This window comes from Macrobrachium rosenbergii, chromosome 10, assembly GCF_040412425.1.
Source record: "Macrobrachium rosenbergii isolate ZJJX-2024 chromosome 10, ASM4041242v1, whole genome shotgun sequence".
In the NCBI taxonomy this organism is placed as follows: domain Eukaryota; kingdom Metazoa; phylum Arthropoda; class Malacostraca; order Decapoda; family Palaemonidae; genus Macrobrachium; species Macrobrachium rosenbergii.
In genome coordinates, this window is record NC_089750.1 from 35,695,089 (window position 1) to 35,717,542 (window position 22,454).

The following is a 22,454-nucleotide window of genomic DNA, read 5'->3' on the forward strand; positions in this document are numbered from 1 at the left end:
TTTCAACTCTAATCACTGTAAAAATATTCAAAATGCAAATTTCATACATAAGCAACACAAGGTTATATTGTACTCTCCTCCCCAGCCTGTCAAGTCAAGTCTCGTCCCCAGCTGCTGTGCAGAGACTTCATTTGTAAACACCAGTTCTCTCTCTCTCTCTCTCTCTCTTAATGAAATATGAATTACTGTATCATAAACTTTTATGTACAAAATTAAATATAATTCCATTAATACATCCGTTTCTTTTAGCAACTAAAAAAATATTTTCCTAATTCTTTCGGTAGCTACTTCTCAGAACATTAACATTACAAATGTCGGGACGATCGATTTTTAATATACTGTATATATTACGATGATAACAGATCAATATAAAACTGTACAGTACAAATGGATTCTGTAAGTGAAATAACATTTTATTGATATTTTGCTTTGTTTACATTAATATTTGAAAATTAGTAAATCATTGTAACATGTACATACATAAAAGAATATTTTATCACTGTTGATTGCATTTATAATTTGGTATTTTTTTTCAATGCATGTTTAAATATTTACCGTAAATACTCACGGATCATGCGACTTTCGAAGACATCGTTTTGAAACTAACTTTAAGGGGATCGCATCATACATGAGATATAAAATTAGCATATATGTAATATTCGCACATTAGTATCGCATTATAAAATACAAACATAACAGATATGCATCTTTTCCACTGTATCCAATAATATTGTGTGTATTCTCATATTACTAATAATTGTATTATAAAATACAAATGTAGCGATCAATGTTTTGGTGTGGAAATCAGCTGAGGGCGATTACGAGTTAAGTTTATTTCACTGTATTTGACTCAATTTAGAGCGATTTTCTTGCTTCTGTTAGCGTAAGTGGATCTCTAGTTATTTTTCGATATACAAAATGTTTTCAAGCCGAAATATGACTTTAATACGTCTCGTTGTGAACTAAATGTAACAGTTATTTGTTTCATAAATAGATGGCATTGGGGCATGTTTTTTTTGTGTGAAAAAAATCAACAGATTCTGTTCGCTATTTTCACTTGATTTCATCATAATACGAGCTTTACGTATTTATCTTTTATCGGCGTGAAAACAACAGTAAAATTTGTTCTTTCACGCCAGTATTTTTGATTAAAATACTTTTCTCTCCAATTTTATTTACGGTCGAGCATATCGAAGTTTACGGAAGTTTCGTCCATGTTGCCGATGCACGATAATTTATAGCTATTAGCAGCTTGAACATTGCTTTCTCAGCTTCAGCTACAACGTGCAGTTTAAATTTAGCAGTATATTTCCTTGCCAATCTTTTCTCCATAGCGAATAACAGTATAATGTACAAATATACCATTCCTATTCTACTTAACGTCATTTGTAACATAACTACAGTAATTTTTTACTGTTGTACAATGGTTGAAATGCAAGCAAAACGGCTGTTGTTATCCGCAGAGCTGTATATACATACAGCTCTGGTTATCCGATCCGGTTGTTCTTAGCAAAACTGCAGCTTCTTGTTTGGTTTATGGTTGTACGCATTTACGCAAGAAGTATAACATTACTAATGATACTTTTATCTTTGTCTGTTACTGTTTTTTTAACAACTAGAAGATGGAAGAGATAAAGAGACGGAGGAAATGAGTTTAGTCTATTGTAATTTGGTCACACAAAAAAGGAACCCGCATGAAATGCAAGATACACGATCAAATAATTTCTTAAGGGTGAAAATTTTGGGGTCGTATGATACACGAGATCGCGTGTTGCACGAATTACTGTAAAGTATTTAACTGTACTGCTGAATTCCCTTGTTTCCAGTCTGAAAAAAGAAAATGGGACGGCTTCAATATGAATGGGAGAAAATGGATGTGTATGAATGTAGGGGGGACTTTAGTTTCCATGCGTAGCTGTGAGCTATATATTTTTAAGAGTAATGGTGTAAGATGACTTGGAAATTATATTAAAGGGTTTTAGGATGATAGTTGAACGTATATTTAGTGTTTGAACTAATAAAATTGGCACTTATGAGCATTTTTAGAGGGGGTCTTTGGTGTTTGAACTATTAAAGCAGGTAGTTATAAGCATTTTTAGAGGGGTGTTCAAACCTTGCGGATTTTTGCTTAACGCAGGTGGTTGTGGTCCCTAACCCCCACGAATACCGGGGACCTACTGTACTTCGCTAAATCTGTTCTTTAGATAAAGAGCATGTCCTAGCCATTTTAGCATTTCTGTTGCATTCTTTTATATATCTTGTTGCATTGTATTTTATTTTGTAGCATGTATCATGGAGTAACTAACTCATGTATTTCAATATTTTTATGCTGATAGATTTATATTATTAACATACTTCATGTTTATTTACATTATGTCAGATTAAATGACCCCTTTGTAATGTAAATTAGTCTCTTCATGTAGCTAGTTAGCATTTTGGTGCTGTGTTAGCTTAGTTCTGCGTGAGATTCAGTTATCTATTTTATGACCTTGAGTCAATGACAGTGCCACAGACAGTACTTTAAATAAACGCAGACACCCCTATGCTAGTGTTAGAGACTTTGTTAATAGCTAGCATTAGGGGAAGTACTCAGTGTAACCAATCCCAGCAGCTTGCTAGTGCAGACCTTCACGCATGAAAGGGAGTGGAATGTCTGCTTACAGGGGGAGCTTTTACAGATATTGCCACCAGATCGCTAACTCTTAAGAACTTTATGGGGAAAATACCAGGCAGTAGGAGAGAGAGGTATACCCACAAACCTAGGAGCGAGAGGAGAGTTTTAGCCATTAACAGTCACCCTCTTCAAGGGATGAGTTTAATGTGTCCCAAAAGAACAGACGGGGGCGGGGGTGCGCGGTTAGATACCTGTTTCCCTGTCTTAATCCTCAGATTCAATTTCTCTCCCACTGAGCTTTTCCATCTTGTACTGGCTGCACCTGTTTCCTAATTCCCAGGTACATGCCGATGTTGCAGCCCTAAGCAATGCCCCCAGCAATAACTGAGACCTTATAATGCAGGAGTCACTGCCAAGCTCAGTTCAGTTCAATTCAGACTAGAGAGAAAGAGTAAAGTTTGTTTATAGTGAATTTCAGGGACTGTCGTTTGCAGTCCGTTATAGGCATCATTCATTATAAAAGGAGATACTTGAAATGACTGGATTACCTCCCTTGTTTTGATACAGATTGAAATCCAGATGATAAGGTATAGATCCTCCTAAGTGTATCAAGATTTCTAGTACATTTCAATAAAAGTCATTGTTAGTTTAAGAATTGGATATGTATTTTAATGATTATAACAAAATTAAAGTTATGTTTGTAGTATTTTCATCATTTAAAACCTTTAAATGAGATTAAGTTGATACACAATGTGCACAGTGTCTGGGGTAAGTGTAATACCTGTACATGTGGATTTTATTACGCTTCTGGTGTTTGTGTACTGAACGTAATCTGTTGACACGGACTTCACTTGGAATGATAAGAAAGTTACACAGTATATTAATTTAAAATATTTTAATTGGATTACACTATATATATATATATATATATATATATATATATATGTATATTATATATGTATATTATATATATATATATATATATATATATATATATATATATATATATATATATATATATATATATATATATATATATATATATATATATATATATATATATATATATATATATATATATATATATATATATATATATATATATATATATATATGGGTGTGTTGGGAGAGAATGAGAAAGAGACTGAGAGGAGAAAGAGAGAAGAGGAAGTGTTAGGGAGGGAGAAAGTGGGGGGGGAGAGAGAGTGAGAAAGAGACTGAGAGGAGAAGAGAGAGAAGAGGGAGTGTTAGGGAGGAGAGAGTTTATCGAATGTCATTCAGTTTTTCCGGCCAGCACTGGGTTGGCCAGCTATATATATATTACCAGCTGACCAACCCAGTGCTGGCCAGAAAAACTGAATGACATTCGATAAACTCTCTCTCTCTCTCTCTCTCTCCTCCCTAACACTCCTTCTTCTCCTCTCAGTCTCTTTCTCACTCTCTCTCTCTCTCTTTCTCTCTTCCCACTTTCTCCTCCCTAACACTCCCTCCTCTCTCCCTTCTCTTCTCAGTCTCTTTCTCATTCTCTCCCAACACACCCATTCACTATTATAGAATTCAGCAACCAAAGGCCTTGTATTCATGATCAAGTTTACCTGTCATGTCTTCTGTCAGCTCATTGAAATTGCCGTTAAAACTACTTATGTGTAGACAACAGTTTGTGGGCGGAGAACGTCCACTCACCAGAATGGATGAGCTGATGATATTATTACATAAATATCTTCTGACCGACTGACAGGTAATTTCACACGTGGACAGGTTACTGCCAATTTCATGACAGTTTGCCACTGTATTTCATCTGGGAAGCATCTCAGATGCTTTGATCAGAATATGAATAAATTATATATAGGTGTTATTTCACTGTTAGGCCCTTCAACACTATTTGAAGGCCGTTATAAGACCAAATCATACAATAAAGATCTAAAACCATATTTCCATGTAATACAGACAATTTGGTGTAGGCCTAGGTAAATGATGTCTTTTTATATGTTACTAAAATGAAAGTAAACTTCACTGTCCAATTCATAAAAAATTAACCAACTCCTCAGTTCTGATTTAAACTCATTCATTAATATTGTATGAGAATAGTCGTCTTTTTTTTTTAATAAGGAATATTTAGTATATAATCTGTTATGCCTTTTTACTTCTTTCCTATTATTAAGTGAATTGCCTTCCTTCCTATTGTTAAGTGAATTGCTGCAAGAGGTAGTCTTCCACTCCCTCATCATATTAAGAAAGAAGTGGCAAAACTCTATGAAGTAGGTGGCGCTGGTGTCGCCGTCCTGGCGGGTGTTGAGTGTGGGAGCTGTAACGGCTCACCGCTCTTTTACGGGGGTTTTGATAAGGAGAGATCTTTCGAGTATATTTCCGTGGTAGTGGTATTTCACTCACCCTTCATTATACCGACGTCTTCCTAAAAGACGATCGACTGGGGGTAGTAACCCCAGCTTTCCTGAAAGCTCTTTTTCTCTGGTATATCTAGCATTGTTATACCTAGAAATTCGTGCTGTAATGGAATTTCACCGGGTGACACGGGACCTTCCTCAGAAATAGATTTTTCCTCTGTCAAAATCCCTTTTCTGTATGGCTAGCTTCAACTCGTGATACATACTTTTTATATTGGTTTTAGGGATGTTTTTAACATAATAAATTGCAACTCATTATCTTTACAATGACATCAAATTCCTTAACATAGAATTGCGTATAAAGTTACACGTACAGCATCTATAAACTTGGTCAGTTCGTACAATAACGTAATCATGAATCAAATAAAATCTTTCCCTTCTTGGAGGAATGTTAGGCAATTGGTTATATATTGTTTTGAATAAATATGCGTTGATAAAAGATAGAAATGAATATACTGTATATCATTCTAATATATAACCATAAAACTATAAACAATTTTATTTTCCTAAATGAGGGGAATACTATTCCTTACTGTGTATGATTATTTCGGCAAAAGGTATGAATTGACGTGTTGTGTAAGCTTGTTCTTCCTGCACAATGTTGGTGATCATGTAATAAATGATGTAGGATCATGTGTAGGGCCATTTTAACACTGTACGCGAAAAGGGAATGTGTTTATTACATATAATTATAGCTTTAATTGAAAACGTGTATGGCTATTCCTGTATATCTTTGTATTTTATTGGGACATTATGCCCAGGATTAAGGATTTCCAAAGACCTTGAATACAAGAAATGATACGGGATAAGTGAGGTTTTCATCAAATTGAATATGTAAAGCTAATAATTCAATGAGGGACTGATCTTAAAAGAGCAGATAAACTTTCATGAACTCTTTTTATGTTGAATTTTCAGCAAAATTAAAGCTGGATAAGAAGTGTAAACATAGTGAAGTCAATATTTCCAGTTATAATTATAAAACTGGTATTACAAGTTGATTTCTGTAATAGAAAATGGACTTCTGATTATGTGCAACCAATCCATAATTTTATGTGTAATAGTTATATTGATTTGTGAAAATAAACTTGCCGTGTGTGTGACATAATGTGGAGATTTGCCTTTTTTTATGTACTGCTACATCTAACAAAACATCTAAGATAGCATTCACTTTATTGCAGTGGAGACGACGAGTCAACACAAGCTTTTGTGCCATTTATCATGGATGTACGGTTAGGAAGTGGAGATGTTACTTCAACATCTGTGGACATGGAAGAACCCCTACCGACACCCACTGCAGTAATACTCCCTGGATCTCCTCCTGGGGCATCCACACCAACCACTGGATTAAGTATAGAAAAATCTCGAGATAATACTACTCCACCTTCTTCACCAAACATCAATAGCTCACATTTAACAAAGTAAGTGAAACTATTTATGCTAATGATTTAAAAAAGGTGTCGGCAAAATTACATTCAGGTATATATGAATTCATGCCTGGATTTCATTTGAATCAAAATTTACAGCTTTTACATGTAGAGGACTTTAAAAGTGTGCAGTTTGGCCCTTACATTGGTTGCAGTTCCATAATTTGGTTGTGCAGCATTTCACATTTTCAAAAAATGGCAACAAAAACTATAGGATATTAAAGTGCTTGTAGCTGAGTTTTATTTGCAAATGGTGTTGTAACAAATGTACATTGTAAGTTACAGTATACAGTATATATATATATAAATATATATATAAATATATATATATATAAATATATATATAAATATATATATATATATATATATATATATATAAATATATATATATATAAATATATATATAAATATATATATATATATATATATATATATATATATATATATATATATATATATAAATATATATATATATATAAATATATATAAATATATATATATATATATATAAATATATATATATAAATATATATATATAAATATATATATATATATATATATATATATATATATATATATATATATATATATATATATATATATATATATATATATATATATATATATATATATATATATATATATATAAATATATATATATATATATATATATATATATATATATATATATATATATATATATATATATATATATATATATATATATATATATATATATATATATATATATATATATATATATATATATATATATATGTGGCACACAACACACACACACACAGGCAGTCCCCGGTTATTGACGGACTCAATTATCGGCAATCCAGTTTTTTGGGGCTTGTCTAGCGACGGAAATCGGCTATTTTCCGGTGCCAATATGCACTCATTTCCACTTATTGGTGCCGAAAATCATGTATTGGCGCTGATACATGCCTAACAGAGGCACCGATAACTGAAAATTGCCGATTTTTGGTTATCGACGATTTTCGCCCACCATCACGCTGTTGGAACGGAATCCCGCCAATAACCAGGGACTGCCTCTTTTGTGTGTGTGTATATGTGTATATATATATATATATATATATATATATATATATATATATATATATATATATATATATATATATATATATATATAGTATTTATGTATATATAGTATTTATGTATGTTTGTACATAAATGAATTTTTGTCACTCATATAAACATGATATTTTTTGTAATCAGAAATTTTATACCACAAATATTGTCTAAAATCCAGTTCACTCTACCTTGGGAATAACTTACACCCAAGGGGAATTTTAACTGATAAATGCTTTGTCCCTGGCGGGATTTGAACCGATATTTGTTTTAGAAACTATGACAGACAGGGACTTAGGCCACCCAGCTATCTAGAGATATATTAGTAGATTTCCATATTAGAAGGTGGCTGCAGACAAAAGCAAGAATGCTGCATCGTTAATGAACTCCTTGTGGAGAAAACTTTTGCAACAGTAGCTGCTTCTTTCACTTACACAAAAAGCTCATCATCAGTGGCTCTAACTTTGCCATTCACCTTTGTGTATGCACTCTCTTGCTTGATGTTAAGACACTTCTGTTTTAACTGAACCAAACTGACTTGATGGTCTGGCAAATCTTAAATGGTTACTGGAAACGATTTAGTTTTGTTAAAGCCTGGCAGAACAGTAACCAAAGCACTGTGTTAGATGTGAAAATTAATAGTGTTGCTTCACTGGGACAGAAAGTTGCTCCAAGGAAGATTTAACCTGACCCACCTCAACCTTGAGAAATGCAGTTTCTTTATAAACTTCTTAGAAAGGATGGATGTAGCTTTATGTTTTATATCCTGATAATAAAAATCTTTTGTAACCATGGTTTCAGTTACCAGGTTTCATCTTGTGTATTTTCTAAATGCAAGATTTACTACAAATTTAAAATTTCTTAAGATTTTTTAATTTTCTTTAACAGTTACAAGATGCTAGGAGAAATTGGAGGCCAGGAACCCTTGGACCTTCAAGTTGATTATTGGTTAGTCCGAGGCTCAAGTCGGGAAGAAAAAGAAAAGGACAAAGAAAAAGACAAGGCTCGAATAGAAGGGGGAAAATATACCCTTAAAACTAGCTTCCGTACTTTACAAGTGGCTCGTTTAGCTCCTCTTGGAATAACACATCCAGCTGATCCCACTACTTGTCACCATTTGACTTTGTCTTATGCTACTAAGGAAAAGAAGCAAAGGAGTAAGATTTTGGTTATTTGTAATGTTCATTTTTATCATCACTGACATTTTGAAATATAATAACTGTTTATGCTAATTTTTTGCGAATTACAGATCATAATTTCCTGTATGTTGTTTGCATTCTAAAGCTTGTAATGTATTTCTAGTAATGAGGCTTGGCAAGAAGAAGGAAAAAGAGAGAGAATTAGAGATCAGAAGAGAGGTTGTAGATGGTGTCATTAGATTATTGGCCAGTGCTAAAAACCAGCCATTTAAAGGTAAGTCTTGAATACTGTAGTAAATTCTGTTTTTGAAGGAACATGTATTTTGTTAAAGTAATCTTACTTAGTAAACCAGTGTTAGGCTGATTTTATGTAAATTCTCTTTGTATTGGGAGATAGCAATCTTTTTGAGGTGAAATCCCTTGCAGTTTTGCTCAGCATTGTACTATATACAGTAGTTGTATAATAGGTGAAACTTTTAAAATTTGGATAAGGTAAATGAATTGTACTCATATATTGAGTGAAACTTTTAAAATTTGAATAAGACAAATGAATTGTACTCATATATTGATATTGGAGCAATTTGTTTCAGTTTCTGTTAGGGTTCCTAAGAACACTGTCGCATTAACAATTATTTTTTAACCAAATACCAGCATTTATATTCTAGCGTTTACAATGTAGATTCTGTATAACTCCCATATCTTGGAGAGATATGGACTTAACTTGCATATTTAGATGTGCGGTCAGTGTACTGGGTGAACATGTAGACTTGGAAATGCCTTTTGAGGCATATTTAACCAACAGAAAGACATACCTTAGATAAAAAAAAATGGTTAAAAATCATCCTGGCCCATTTCTTACTGAGCAGCCTTTTCCTTTACTCTTACTAAATTATTCCTTGTGTGTCATCTATGTTTTATTCTTTTGTTGTCTTGTTTCTCACTAAGCAGCCTTTTCCTTTGCTCTTTGTATTTTGGTTTTTGTAGTTTGGTATATTGTTTTTAGATTAATTTCCCTCTTTAGAATGAAATGTTACAGAAAATTATACTTGTAGTTTTTTAATTTTGAAAAACACCGTCAAGCAATAACATACATGAATAGTAGGCCCATTGTAGAGTACTGAATTTCTGTCATGTTATATTTATTTCTCTCTCTCTCTTTTATATATCTCCAGTGTGAAGGTCATTGAATCTTGGTAATAAGGTAGTTAACTAGTGGAGATGAGGACTGAGAAGGGGTATCCCTTACTTGCCCACCTCATCATTTCATGTTTGCTTAGGCTGCCCTCTCTCTTCCTTTTTTATTTACCCTGGTACTTTTTTCTTTCTGTGATCTTTTCTTAACTGGGACACTTACACAAAGTTTTTGCAACACATTTAATTTTGTAATTAACCATTTAACAGAGTGAAATTTTTAATTGTGGTGGGAATTTATTTTGAGGCTTCCAACAGAGGTCTTCCACCATATATAGTTTTTGGAAGTGATTATTTCTTGCACAGGGAAGCATTCACAACATTTTGCAGCATGTATGCAAAACCTATGAAAATTGACTTTGAAAGAAACATGCTTGTGTGAAATTGTTAATGAAAAACAAGTGTTAAATGAAAAAATACTGAAATATACATTTTTTTATCAATAACTGATTTGTTTTATTTTTGAATTTGCTTTCATTTGTACTATTTTTATTTATTATTTTGATTATTATTATTTTAATAATTATTATTATTGTCTGTTTTGACTACTTTTATTGTTTTATTAGACTTAGTTTTATTTTTCTCCCGTTATTTCTATTAGTATTGTATTTTCTTGTTATTATTTTCATTTTAGACTTGTTTTATGTGTTTTGAGTTTTTATTTTTTATTTATTACTATTTTCATTATTTTTAATTTTCATAGTTTTGTTTATATTTTTATTTTTACTTATATATATTGGCTAAATCTTCAGTTCCAGACGAGTTAATTGGACTTAAAGTTTAAAAAATATGCTTTTGGCCCTAAAGTTTTCAGCTTTATGTTTATTAGTGCCATAACTTTGGTTTCATGATTATTCAGTATCATGAAATTCAACCCATACCATGTGGATGAGTAGTTTGATACCACTGTTGTTTTTCTGTTATTTTGTGTGCCCTGTGCCTTTACTTTGTATTTGTGTGTCCCTTGGTCCTATTTTTCTCTTGGGATGGAGAAAAACCCTGACCAAAACCAGTGCAGGGGCTGTGGGTGACCACGTGGGTGTTTCATGGCTCCCCTGTTGTGGATCCGCATGAGTTTTATAATTACTAAAGTGGGTAGGGATTGTACTCAACCCTTCCCCTTTGATGTATGCACCTCCTGGTTCTCTCTTCAGCAGGAGAAGTATGGTAAGAGGAAAAAGGACAAGAAGTGCTTACCAGTTTTTTCTGGGGGTTACTTTTCCCAGGTGATGCTGCTGAATCTTTCCAGCTCCTTTATGCCCCCAGTTGCCATCTGAGGATGAGGAAACCAGCAAAGGAGATGTCTTCTTTTGAATATTTATGTCTTCTTTTTGAATATTTAACATTCCCAGTAGTGAGTCGCTGGCTTATTCACGATAGTCAGTCACTGTCTTCCTTCCTTGACTTCCTGGTAGAAAAGAGGAGTGGGACAAATAACTACTTTGACTTCTTCCATACTTGCCTCAGCCAACCCTTATGAGTTGAAGGTGAGCAAGAAGTCTTGAGAAAAGGAAGAAGCGTTCCTGCCATTCTTCATCATCTTCATTGTCTTCCTTATTGCTGTCTGTTTTGTTCAGCTCATCTTCTTCATCCTCCTCGTCTCTGGGTTCTCATTCTCTATGAATGAAGAAGAAATGGCAGGAGGGCAGAGGTGCCAGATCACCACATTGTGATCAACATAACTCTAGCAGGGCTGTCACCATCGTGCATGCCCACTTGGATGAGAGGACCTCCCCTTCACCATCACTGTGAGCTGTCTAGGTCACCCCAGGATGGCTCTGTGCATCCCCCCTGCTCTCCCCATACTAGGTGCGAGTTGCAGTTCAGGGTAACTCCTCTCCTTTGTGACTCCAAGAGTTGTGAGGAGGGGTGTACATGCTCAGCCTGTTTGCTCTTCAGTGTGTGCATGGTCTCCCAGTTGTGCACAGTTGAGCAACAGGACAGGTTCTTTTTCATGTTTAAATTGGGGATTGGGGAATGAAAGCAGCAGCTCCTTCTTGCTTGGCGCACACGCTCTCCAGGGCATATGCAAGATGAACACTCTTCCTTGAGGGAGAGTGGGCATGGAGCGCACAAGAGTGGTGGTACAACTTTTTTTCTTTCCTGATTTCTTACTTGGTTGTGATTGAGTAAAGGAGCAGAGGGCAACTGGGTCAAAGTCTGAAGCTGATTGGACCATGAACTTGTGGGATATCGTCTTCCTTTCTTGGAGAGAGGTGCGTCTGGTGCTGGACAGGATCGAGACCAAGAGAGGGAGCAGAAGTCTAATGTGGTCTTTTCTCCAGAAGAGAAGGTAGCTCATGCGCCATTGGATCCCTTGGGTTTTCAGTGTCCCTCTCCCCTGCAAACCCTTACAGGCTGAGCTGGAGCAATATTTTTGATAGGTTATTTTGCTCATTCATAAGCATAATATTCACTGAGAGGCACCCTTGGCTTCTCATCTGCCTTGTTCTCAGTTAGCTGAGGGGAGGTTTAACACCAGATCGGAGGTCAGGAAATTCCCTTGCCTCAGATCAAGGTGTTCACCTCCCCTCAGAGGTGAACACCCTGACCTCAGATCAGGGTGTTTGCCTCCCCTCAGTTCACCTTCTCTCAGTTAGCCTCCCCTGATCTAAGGTCAGGAAATTTCCTTGCAGAAGGTAGAGCAAACTCCTGTTGCTTTCATGCCAGCAGATGCTATATGCAGGAGGATGTGTGGGCTACTTCTCTGCAATTGGATGTGTCAGTCTGCCAACTGACAAACAAGTTTCTCTTTTAACACTAACCACCAATGTGCAAACCTGGTCCTTCACAGGGGAGATAGGATTCTCTCCTTATTTTCTTAGCAGGTTTCTCACTAGAGCAGAGGTTCTCAACCTGGGGGTTGCCAGCCTTTTTTCTGGGGTTGTAAGATCGCTCTTGAGCGAGGGTATGTTTTAGCTTTTTTCAACTTCACTGCCATTACACGAAGCAACACCTGATCATCAGAAATAGTTATAATAATATCTTTTTAATGCAAGTAGCAAGCTTATTACAGTGCAGTGCCATTTTTATACTAGGACATTACATATGATTAGGGGTACCATACATCCCAGTTTGGCCGGGATTTGAGGCCCTGTCCTGGAAGTCCCAGTCAGTCAGAAAAATGCCCCAGAATGTTCAGGACAAGTAGTCACCCAACAGTGTTCCAGTGTTTAGTGGGAATGTGTGTGTATATGGCACACTGACAGTAAAAAATTGTGTTTGCAGATAGGCTTTGGACCCTTCAGAGCAAAAAGGCCTAACAGAATTGGAAGCAGAGATGAAGCAAAAAATCGTGTTTTCAGATAAACTTGTGACCCATCAGAGGAAAAAATGTCTAATAGATTTGGAAGGAGGAATAAATAAAAACGTGTAGATAGGTTTGGGATCCATCATAGTGAATATAGGTTCCTTTTGCACTGTCTTTGGTTGATGAAAATATGGTAACCCTACATATTATTGAATGAAAACTTTTAAATGGGGCCATCGGTCATATTGAGTTGCTCATAAGGGGTTCTGGTATGAAAAAGGTCGAAAACCACTGCACTAGAGTATCTTCTTGCTGCGAAACAATCCAGTGTTTAACTCACCTCTACTTTTTCCTCTGCGGAAGGTAGAGGCTGCAGTTGAGCTGAGGAGAGAGAATTCCTGAGACTCCATCTTCAATTGAACAGTGTCCTTCAAACTTTTGCAGGGGGCAAAGGCCCCTGTCTCTAAATCTTCATGTGCAACAAAACCCTCCACTTCTGGTGCTATGAAGAAGCCTGTTCTTCAGAATTTCAGACACAAAGCCCAGTGTTCTGCCACCTCCAAGAAAGGTAAGGAGTCTTTCCAGCCCTTTTGTCCCTTTCTCTAACCCACTTGGAAGGGAGGAGGTTGCTGAGAGTGGTGGTCTTCCTTCTCCACTGCCACAAGTAGAGGGTTGCAAATGGCAGCAACAAGGAGCAGAACTTGGTTTGTATCAGTCCTTCAGGACAGATTCAGGCTACTGTTCAAGGATGTTCTTCCACTTCTCTCAAAGACATCAATTCTGTTCCCATCTTACCCTCTTGCTGGCTGAGGTGGGAGCGATGTTGGAAAAGGCACAGTGGAAGTTGTAGATCACCAGTCTTGGGAGTTTCTAGTATAGAAGGGAATCTGGGGTGGAGACTGGTGACTGACCTCTCAGCTTTGAATGAGTATGTTCTACATACTCATTTTTAAATGGAAATGTGATGTTCAGTATTAGATTCCATCAGAGGGGGTGACTTCATGCTTTTGTTAGCCCTACAAGATGTGAACTTTCAAGTACCCATTCATCATGACACTTGTAGGTACCACCACTTTGTCTGTAACAAGATGGCCTTCCAGTTTAAGGTCTTGTGCTTTAGACTGGTGACTACTCCTCAGGTATTTTCTCAGGTAAATACCTTGGTCTTGGCTTGGCTCTATCTAAAGATTGTTTGTAACAGGAATTGTCTGCTGGCCTTTTGTCTCAATCTAGGAATCGTGATCTGTAGCAGTAAGAGCCTTCTTGGTGGGCTCAAAGAGGTAGAGGTGCAGTTCCTATCCCAAAAGGAACAACCCTCTCAGCTGTGACAGGTGGCCTTGGGCCATTGAGCTCCACCCCACCCCCCTCCCCTCTGGACATGCTTTTGTTTACAGATGAATGGAAGAAGGGGAGGAGTACACACCTGAGAGGGGAGTTAATTTCAGATGTGTGGCTGATTCTGCATATCAATGTCTTGGAGATGCCAGGAGTTTGGTTAGCATTGCAAGCATTCCAGGATCGTCTCGGGAGGTACTCATTAGTGTTGATGAGCGACAACACAACCATAGTTGCAAGCATCAAGATTTTGGGAAGTGTGAGCCTTAGTTTTCTTATATATATAGAAGACCTCATCAACACTAAACTTTCATCTTAACTTTCATTTATATTTTTTCCACCTTCGGGGGATGGTAGAAACTTCATGATGCCAAGGACCTAGGATTGGAAGTGTACAGTACACACTTTAAGGATATATTTTCATTTGGCAAAGATTGAGAAGCCCATTCCACTTCACTCAGTTTTTTTTTTTTTTTTTTTTGCATATCACTGAATACTGTATTGCCATGTATGGTTTATCCTTCTCTCACAATTTGGATTGAAGTGTTTTCATATTACAGTAATAGGCAGAAAACTTCTTAATAGTCATTATGTTTTTTTTTAGTTCAAGCTCAGTACCTGTATTTAGAACTGCGATGTTTGGTTATTGTATATTATGCTATAATAGATGTAGGTTCCCAGTATTGAAGTTTAGTTTTTATCACTCAAGCTTGTTTCATTTTAACATGTTTCAAATTGCATGTTAATTGAGCTGAAGGCTCCTGAAAGCCTTTATTGTCTGTAAATACAATGTTAGTGTGTAGTTGGTAGTCTGTTGTGATATAAATTAATATGGAGGCTTATTTATTTTTTATTAAAATTTTAATAATTTTGCATTCTATTTACAGTAAATGTGGATTCAGCCGAATGGACAAATGTGAAGTTCTTCCAGTTGTCCTCTCAATGGCAGACACAGATCAAAACTTTCCCTATTTCCCTCTTTAGTCTTCAGGACTCTAACTTGTGACTTACTACTTATCAGGAAACTGTAAGTTAGTCTACCAGCTCCAGAACACAATTTCTTCAAATGTGAGTGACATCAACACATCTTCCTCTTATCGAAAGCAATAAGATTTGCTGAACAATCGTGTTTTCCATTTAAGCATCCTCTTTTCCTCAAAGAAATCCATCGAAAAACTGAAGTAGCTTTGGAACAAAGTACATGGAACTTGATAGAAAATGATCTTTAATCAAGTACCCTGGTTATATTGTTTAAAGTATCTTCTGCAAAGCCTTAATGCAGTTAAAGTGATATCTTTAGATAAAAATGATCTCATTCAAAACTATGTGTTGCACAATTAGAAAAATTTGTAATTGCTAGATTTTTTAATCAGTGAGCTTTTTAAGTACGTTTCACATGCATCACTGTCTGTGTACTCAGCATACAAGAAAAAATCTCTTGGCAAGTGTAAATATTCAGGATTAAAGGACATGGCAGTTTCTTAATAATTTGTTTTATCTGCAGAAGTCCATGACATGAGCAGTTGTTATCAGCAAAATTGGTGAGACATTGTTCTATAGGTTTTTGACAAGATATTGCAAATATAGCCAAAAAGAAAAGGCAATATTTGAGTATGGACATGATAAACAAGTTAGGGATTTTGATGTATTTCAATATCCACAATCCGTCTTGCAAGAAGCATACAAGGAGAACTTTTATGATCCAAGCAGCCACTAAGGATGCCATCAGGTTTGTGGCATTGCCACCATTAACTTGCTTCCTAAATGTTGTGAATGTTTTCATTTAGTAAGAGCTATTTGCATAACTGCATTTTCTTTTATACTGAGAGTCATCTTGTGTAGAAAACATTTTTTTTCTTACAATACAGTGTTATTGTGATGCTAGTGTATTTTTGTATGTCCTAGATTGGTATGAATTTGGACGTGAAGCAAAATCCTTTTTTTAAAAGTGAAAAGCACAAATGTGAAATGGTGTAGAAGTACAGTATGTTTTAAATGTCTGTAAAGTGATAAGATACCATATTGAACTTTTGTTAATTCCTGCTTTTGTTCAAAATTTTAGTAAGGCATACAGTGTTTAGTGTTTTTGGAAATTACAGCAATTTGATATACCAATATGCAAGTAGTGTTTTCATACTTGACTAATTTCATATTAGTATATCGACATGCATTTTCTCAATCAAGCTCAATATTAGTTTACTTAAGTAAAAATGCAGTAATTGTAGTGTCTCAACGTCTTGTCATAATAGATATTACTTTATGTAAAGTAACTTATGGTACAAGTGTAATTTGTTTTGAAAATGGGCTCCAAGTATCAAGTTTCAAAACTTTTCTGACATTAGGAATCTGAGTCATATTTTGAAACATATGGACCATCCTGTTTTCAACTTTGGTTGCTCTACTTCAGCGTGAGAAATAATGAGACTGAATGGGTTCAGAAAATGGAAATGCCTATTGCTTGATTAGATATAACAGTTGCAGTGTTTCAGTTTTAAGGAAATTTTGGTTAAAATTCATGGTATAGTATGGGAATGATACTGATATACTCCCTTTACACTGTAAATTGTATGATTTGAATTGTTTTTATGAAATTATGAAACCTTCCAAATTTAGAAAATTAAATTACAAAAGGAAAAAAATATTGTTAGATTATAAATATTTTCTTCAGATATTTTTACCAGTTCTGTAGGAGTTGTTTGGAAGATTCTTGTTTTGGTAAAACTTTAATGAATCCTGTTTGTTTAATTGTTGTATACAGGTGAATTTTGGAACTAGAAAATGCATTTTAAGCAATCCAGAAGAAAAGAATTAGTTGATTACCTTTTGACAAATGCTCGTTTTGTGAATCCTGTTATCTTCTTTGCTTTGATGCCAAGAATTTTCATTTTATTCCTGTCATCTGTCATCCCCATGGTGTCTGGAGTCTGCTGTTGGATAAGTATTAGTGGCCTTGTGGGGCCAAAAACCACTAGTCTCATACTTGTCAGGGTAGGGAGCATCCAGGGAGAAACACTTCATCAGGGTCCCTAATATATAATACAGGTTACATATACAACTAAACACACATTGGTTTTATTTTTAGTGATGCTTCAGTACTAAAAGAAATTTCAAAATAGCTGGCAAATGTTTTGGGAAACTGTACCTTAAACTCAAGTCCAATAGTGTGGCTGTGAAGTTTACTATGGTGTGATTGGAATTTTATATTCCAATTGCAACCTAACTAAAATTTACATTAGGATTGAAACTAAAGAAACAAGTAATGCAAAACATTATAGACATATTAAATCAGTGTCATATACATAATTGTATACATCTACTCCTCTTCTGTTTATTAAACAGCATTATAATGTCTGTCATATAGTGTTTTTGCTGTTGTATGCCACCAGCTTTTGAATTGTGGTATGATGGATGCCCCCACCCCCAAGTAATTGAATGTGATGTAAACATTGTGTTTTTTGCATTTGTAGATAGTAGGTGATTTAGAGTTTAAGGTTAGCATGATGTGAATGTGCTGGTGATTTTTATAAATCCTATTTAAAGTTAAATGTGGCCAGTAAATGAAGGTATATTGGCCAATTATAAAGCATAGCTTATTCATGTTGAAGTGCTTATATCATGAATCTTGCATAGTATAAAACTTGCCAGTGTGATTTTCTGTGAGGTTCTTTAGCCAGATTAACAGGTTAGTATTTTTATTTCCATTTTTATAATAAAGGTGCTGTAATTTCATCACTTCAGTAAGCATTATTTTCATCCTGCCAGTATTTGGTATTAATCAGTTCTGGGTGTCTAAAATAGCTGTGGTTTTGCAGTGTAATCAAATTAAGCTTTTTTACTGATGATTTCTTGAAAATTTGAGTTAAAACTAGGAATTTTCAGAAAAAATCTTGAAATTTATAACATATACAATGGTGAAATGTACTAGTATTTTATGCAATCGACACCGAGACAAGAAATGATAAATGAAGGAAATAGAATTGAATTTATTTGTTACCTGGGTCTTTCTGGAGGGTATATCTTGTTTTGGTAAATTACTGTAGCTTCAAGCTTTTGTTAACATCCAGTCACGTCAATAATTATTATACTCAAATTCAGGATGGAAGGGATCTTGTAGAAAGTAGCACTAGCTTTACTAGTTAAAGTTATTACAAGCCTTATCATATAAGCAAGTCAGACATAGTAAGCAGCTTGTGAAGTTAATTTTTAATTATGAATGAAACACTTTCACTGTTATGTGGAAGATAAGGACCACAAGTTACAAAGAAAATATTATAATTTGCATAAATTTCCACTTTTGTAACCTTATCATTGGGAGGAAGTTTTATAAAATATAGTATCAGGAAACGTGGAGTGTATATGGCTGATGTGGATGTGAGTGAGGGACAGTTCTGAGAGGTGGATGTGCTTTCAGTGAGTCTTCAGTACTTGAAGTTAAGTTGAGTAATTAGGATGTATACTTATTCTCAGAACTATGGAGTTTATCTGAGCAACATGGTTTTGCCAGAGTTTTTGACAATGGAGTGAGGTACAGTATCTTATACAGTAGCTTCAATCAAAGATGTTTGTAATTAAGCTTAGCTTCAAAAGCTTCTTGTTATTTGGCCAAGGTTGCATTCATGAGGTATCATGGCATTATTGATATAAAGATTGACATTGGGTTTTTAAAAAATATATCAGACTTTGTTACTGCACTTTTGAAGTATTTAATAGCAAAGATATTTTTCAAATTGTTAGAGCGTCTCAAAGTCTAAAGGCAAGGCACATATTGTGCTCTCTCTACCTTCTTTTGAATGTAACCAGCACTAACAGGAGCACTTCTTGTTCTTCCACTTGCATTGGAACAGAAATTAGCACACACAAATTTTCATTATTTGTAAAGAGTTTGTAAAATAATTTTTATGGATTTTTTGTGAAAATATTTTCAGTCTATAGTGTGTTATGAAGACACCTTTTGGATGGACAAAATCAATTTAAGGTGAGGAATGTGATGTAAAAATACATTCAGACTTAAAATTGATATTGATTTTATGAAACATACCTGTCAAAGAAATCTTGGTAAATAACGGGTTTTTTATTATGTCAAAATGAACATCAAGAATCTCAATAAAAAATTTTTGGCATTGTCTGTGGAAATATTTGTACTGTTTACCATATGTTTTTTTAATATGGAAAACATTTAAGTCGTTCCTTCGGTATCTGTCAGATTTATGACATCTAACAACAGATAAACATGTTACCATACTAGTTACAGTAGTACATACTGGTTCGTTTTGGAGGAGGATAACCATCTTAGGTTCCTTTATTTTCTTTGTGAAAGGGCTTGGATATAGTAATGAAAGGCTGTGATATTTATCTCTTGTATACAATTTTCAGTTTGTTTCATGAGGTTCAACCTTGGGAATTCTATTTTACTGTAGTTGTTAATAATGCATTATAATTACCTTATCTAATTAGGTATTTTATCCTGAACATCTTTTGTTATAAATGTCATTTCATCATATTGAATATCTTCTCTTTTGTTGCGTCTCATAGTTCTTCCTCCTCTTTCATTTTACAACCATTACCCATGCTGGTTCCATGCACAGATGTTTTACTGGAATTGTTGACATGAAGTAGTTTGGTAACATGTATTTTCTAAAAAAGTAAAAAAAATGTGAAATGCATAATGCACATTGAAAGACTAAACTTATATTCTTGATATTCAACATCATTTAACATCCAGTTGAACTACAACACAAAACAAATGACTGGTATAAAGTTACTGTGAGCAAAGTAACAAAAGATGATCAAGTTTATGTCACTGGAACATGCTCAGAGGAATTTGGTTCATACTTATCTAGGTATTTATAGAAGGCTAATTTTATTTTGGACTTTTCAGAAGGTTAGGTGGGAAATAGGGAAGCATACCCCTGGGATGAAATTTAATGCATCTCTGTTCTCTGATATGCCGAGGGTCTGCTGAGAGGTGCTTCATTTTTCATAATAAATTAGAAGTCGTTCATTTGTCAAAACATTTGAACTGTTAATTTTGTGTTTGATCTACTTAACCATATTGATTTAAGTACAGTATTTGCTACAGTTGAATATCAGACTGAATTATAGCATGTATTAGTTTTTCCCTAGTTGAATTTTTTTTATACAATCATTTATAAAGATTAATGGAATACAAATGTAACTGTTGGTGCAAAACAAGTTTCTACAGTTTTCCTAAGGCAATTTGTGTTCCATTTCTTCAATAGAACTGTAGACTTTTTGCTTCTCTTTGGGGCCTGTTTAATCCTCTCCAGGTAACTGTGATCCAATTACCTGTTTGTATGGAACTTTACTTTGCCTTGGTAAAATATTAGTCAAAATTACTGATATTATCAAAGCCGTTTATATTTTTGTTTATTCTTCTGAATCATTCTGATTTTTATAACCTTCTTTACATTTTGTGGATGGAAGGTTATTGTCACGGTAAAGATAGTTTTTAAAGATTTGTGCAGAGTTAAGTTTTTATTAAGGAAAATTGAATCTCATAGTTGACTAGATTTGGAGCCATTTATTTAAAACAGTATCATTATGATTTGCCTATGACAATATCCAGCATTATGGATATTTCTGATTTGTTGATTCTGGTCCCTGAGGAGTTATATTGTATTCTAATTTGAATTTTGTCACAAGCAGTTGTACTCTTAAGAAGGTTACCAAATAAGTTTGGGAAGTAATTAAATATTGAAAATAAATAATTTAAGTGTATGGGGAAGCATGCTTTTCTGAGTATCTACGATATGAAGTGGCACAGCAGCTTCTGTCCCTTGATTGTAACTAAGCACTTTACGTTCCTCATAAATTTGAGTCTTTTCCTGAGGATGCCTTTATAACTGTGTGATGTCGATTATTTTGTGTATCAGATACATACTGTATATGAGAAATTTTGTATGATTTTTTTTTATGAATGAAATTTAGGTTAGTACATAACCATGAAAGACAGATACTCATGCTTTTAAATATGTAATACATTTTGTACACAATTTGCATAGGTTAAGTGTCACGCTACAAATAGAATGTCAGCTACCCAATGCCCTTGTACTGTCTCTTATTCTGTCAGTAGTGGATGATAAAAGTTTGTAACTATTTACACAATACCATACATATCAAACCATTCTCTGGTTTTCTGAAGCAAAACTCTGGGGACTTGCTAATCTCTTGTACCTCTGCTGATGCAAAAAATTTTGCTTTGTCCTATGTTCAGCCTCTTTTCATAGCTTCTTGTTATATTGCAAAGTATACCCATTGTTAATTACTTCATCCCATATGTATATAATAGGTGGCATAGTAAGCTTCATTCATTTTCATATGTTCCTTGTTGTCTGTGTAGACAGACATCCTATTACAGTATAGTCTTATCATCTGCTGTATTCAAGATTTTATATTCCTATTTTTATTGTATGTATTTCATGTGTTAATTTTTAAGGCACAATTTAATCACTGCATCAGCATTTTCCTTTTTGAATTTGTACAATCTTTCAAATCATTTAAAACTTGAGAATTCTCTCCCCCATATGATCACCAAACCATCCTCTCTAAAGGAAGGCAGTGTAAGCTGTAGTGACTACGTCACTCTGAATACATGTTGGAATACGTCAGTGTGTTTTCTTTGAACTTTTGAGAAATTGCAACCATAAATTTATCTCTAGTACTATGCATAAACAGTAGTTTAGGTTTACAGCTGAACAGGCACAGCAACAACAAAGAAAAAAATAATGATTTTTATGATAAAATCAATTTTTTATGTACAGTACTCACCCTCTATCATTTAGCTTTATCTGCGACTACTGGGCATGGGTTCAACAGGTGTAAAATTGAAACAGTCGTTAACGAATGCTCCCAGTAGTTACTCTTCCACCCTTTGTAGGGTGGGGGTAAGACAGCGAATGTTTCGGTTGCTCACTCTACTCTTAATCTCTTAAGAGGGGAGGAGGGAGGTTTTCAGTGATAGAGGGTAAGTACCTAAAAAAT

The 22,454-nt window shown here is 34.7% G+C and overlaps 1 protein-coding gene across 24 annotated transcripts in view; it reads left to right on the plus strand.

Moving 5' to 3' along the window:
- KrT95D (phosphofurin acidic cluster sorting protein KrT95D) overlaps window positions 1-22,079 on the plus strand; it is a 240,640-nt gene extending 218,561 nt beyond the window's left edge. For all 24 annotated transcript variants that reach the window (XM_067110164.1, XM_067110160.1, XM_067110162.1 and 21 more), the window contains 4 exons: window positions 6,198-6,437; window positions 8,427-8,695; window positions 8,841-8,951; window positions 15,341-22,079. In XM_067110164.1, coding sequence (XP_066966265.1) covers window positions 6,198-6,437; window positions 8,427-8,695; window positions 8,841-8,951; window positions 15,341-15,459 — 739 coding nt within the window. In that variant the 3' untranslated portion in view covers window positions 15,460-22,079. The remainder of the gene's footprint in view (window positions 1-6,197; window positions 6,438-8,426; window positions 8,696-8,840; window positions 8,952-15,340) is intronic.
- Window positions 22,080-22,454: the final 375 nt, after the last annotated feature.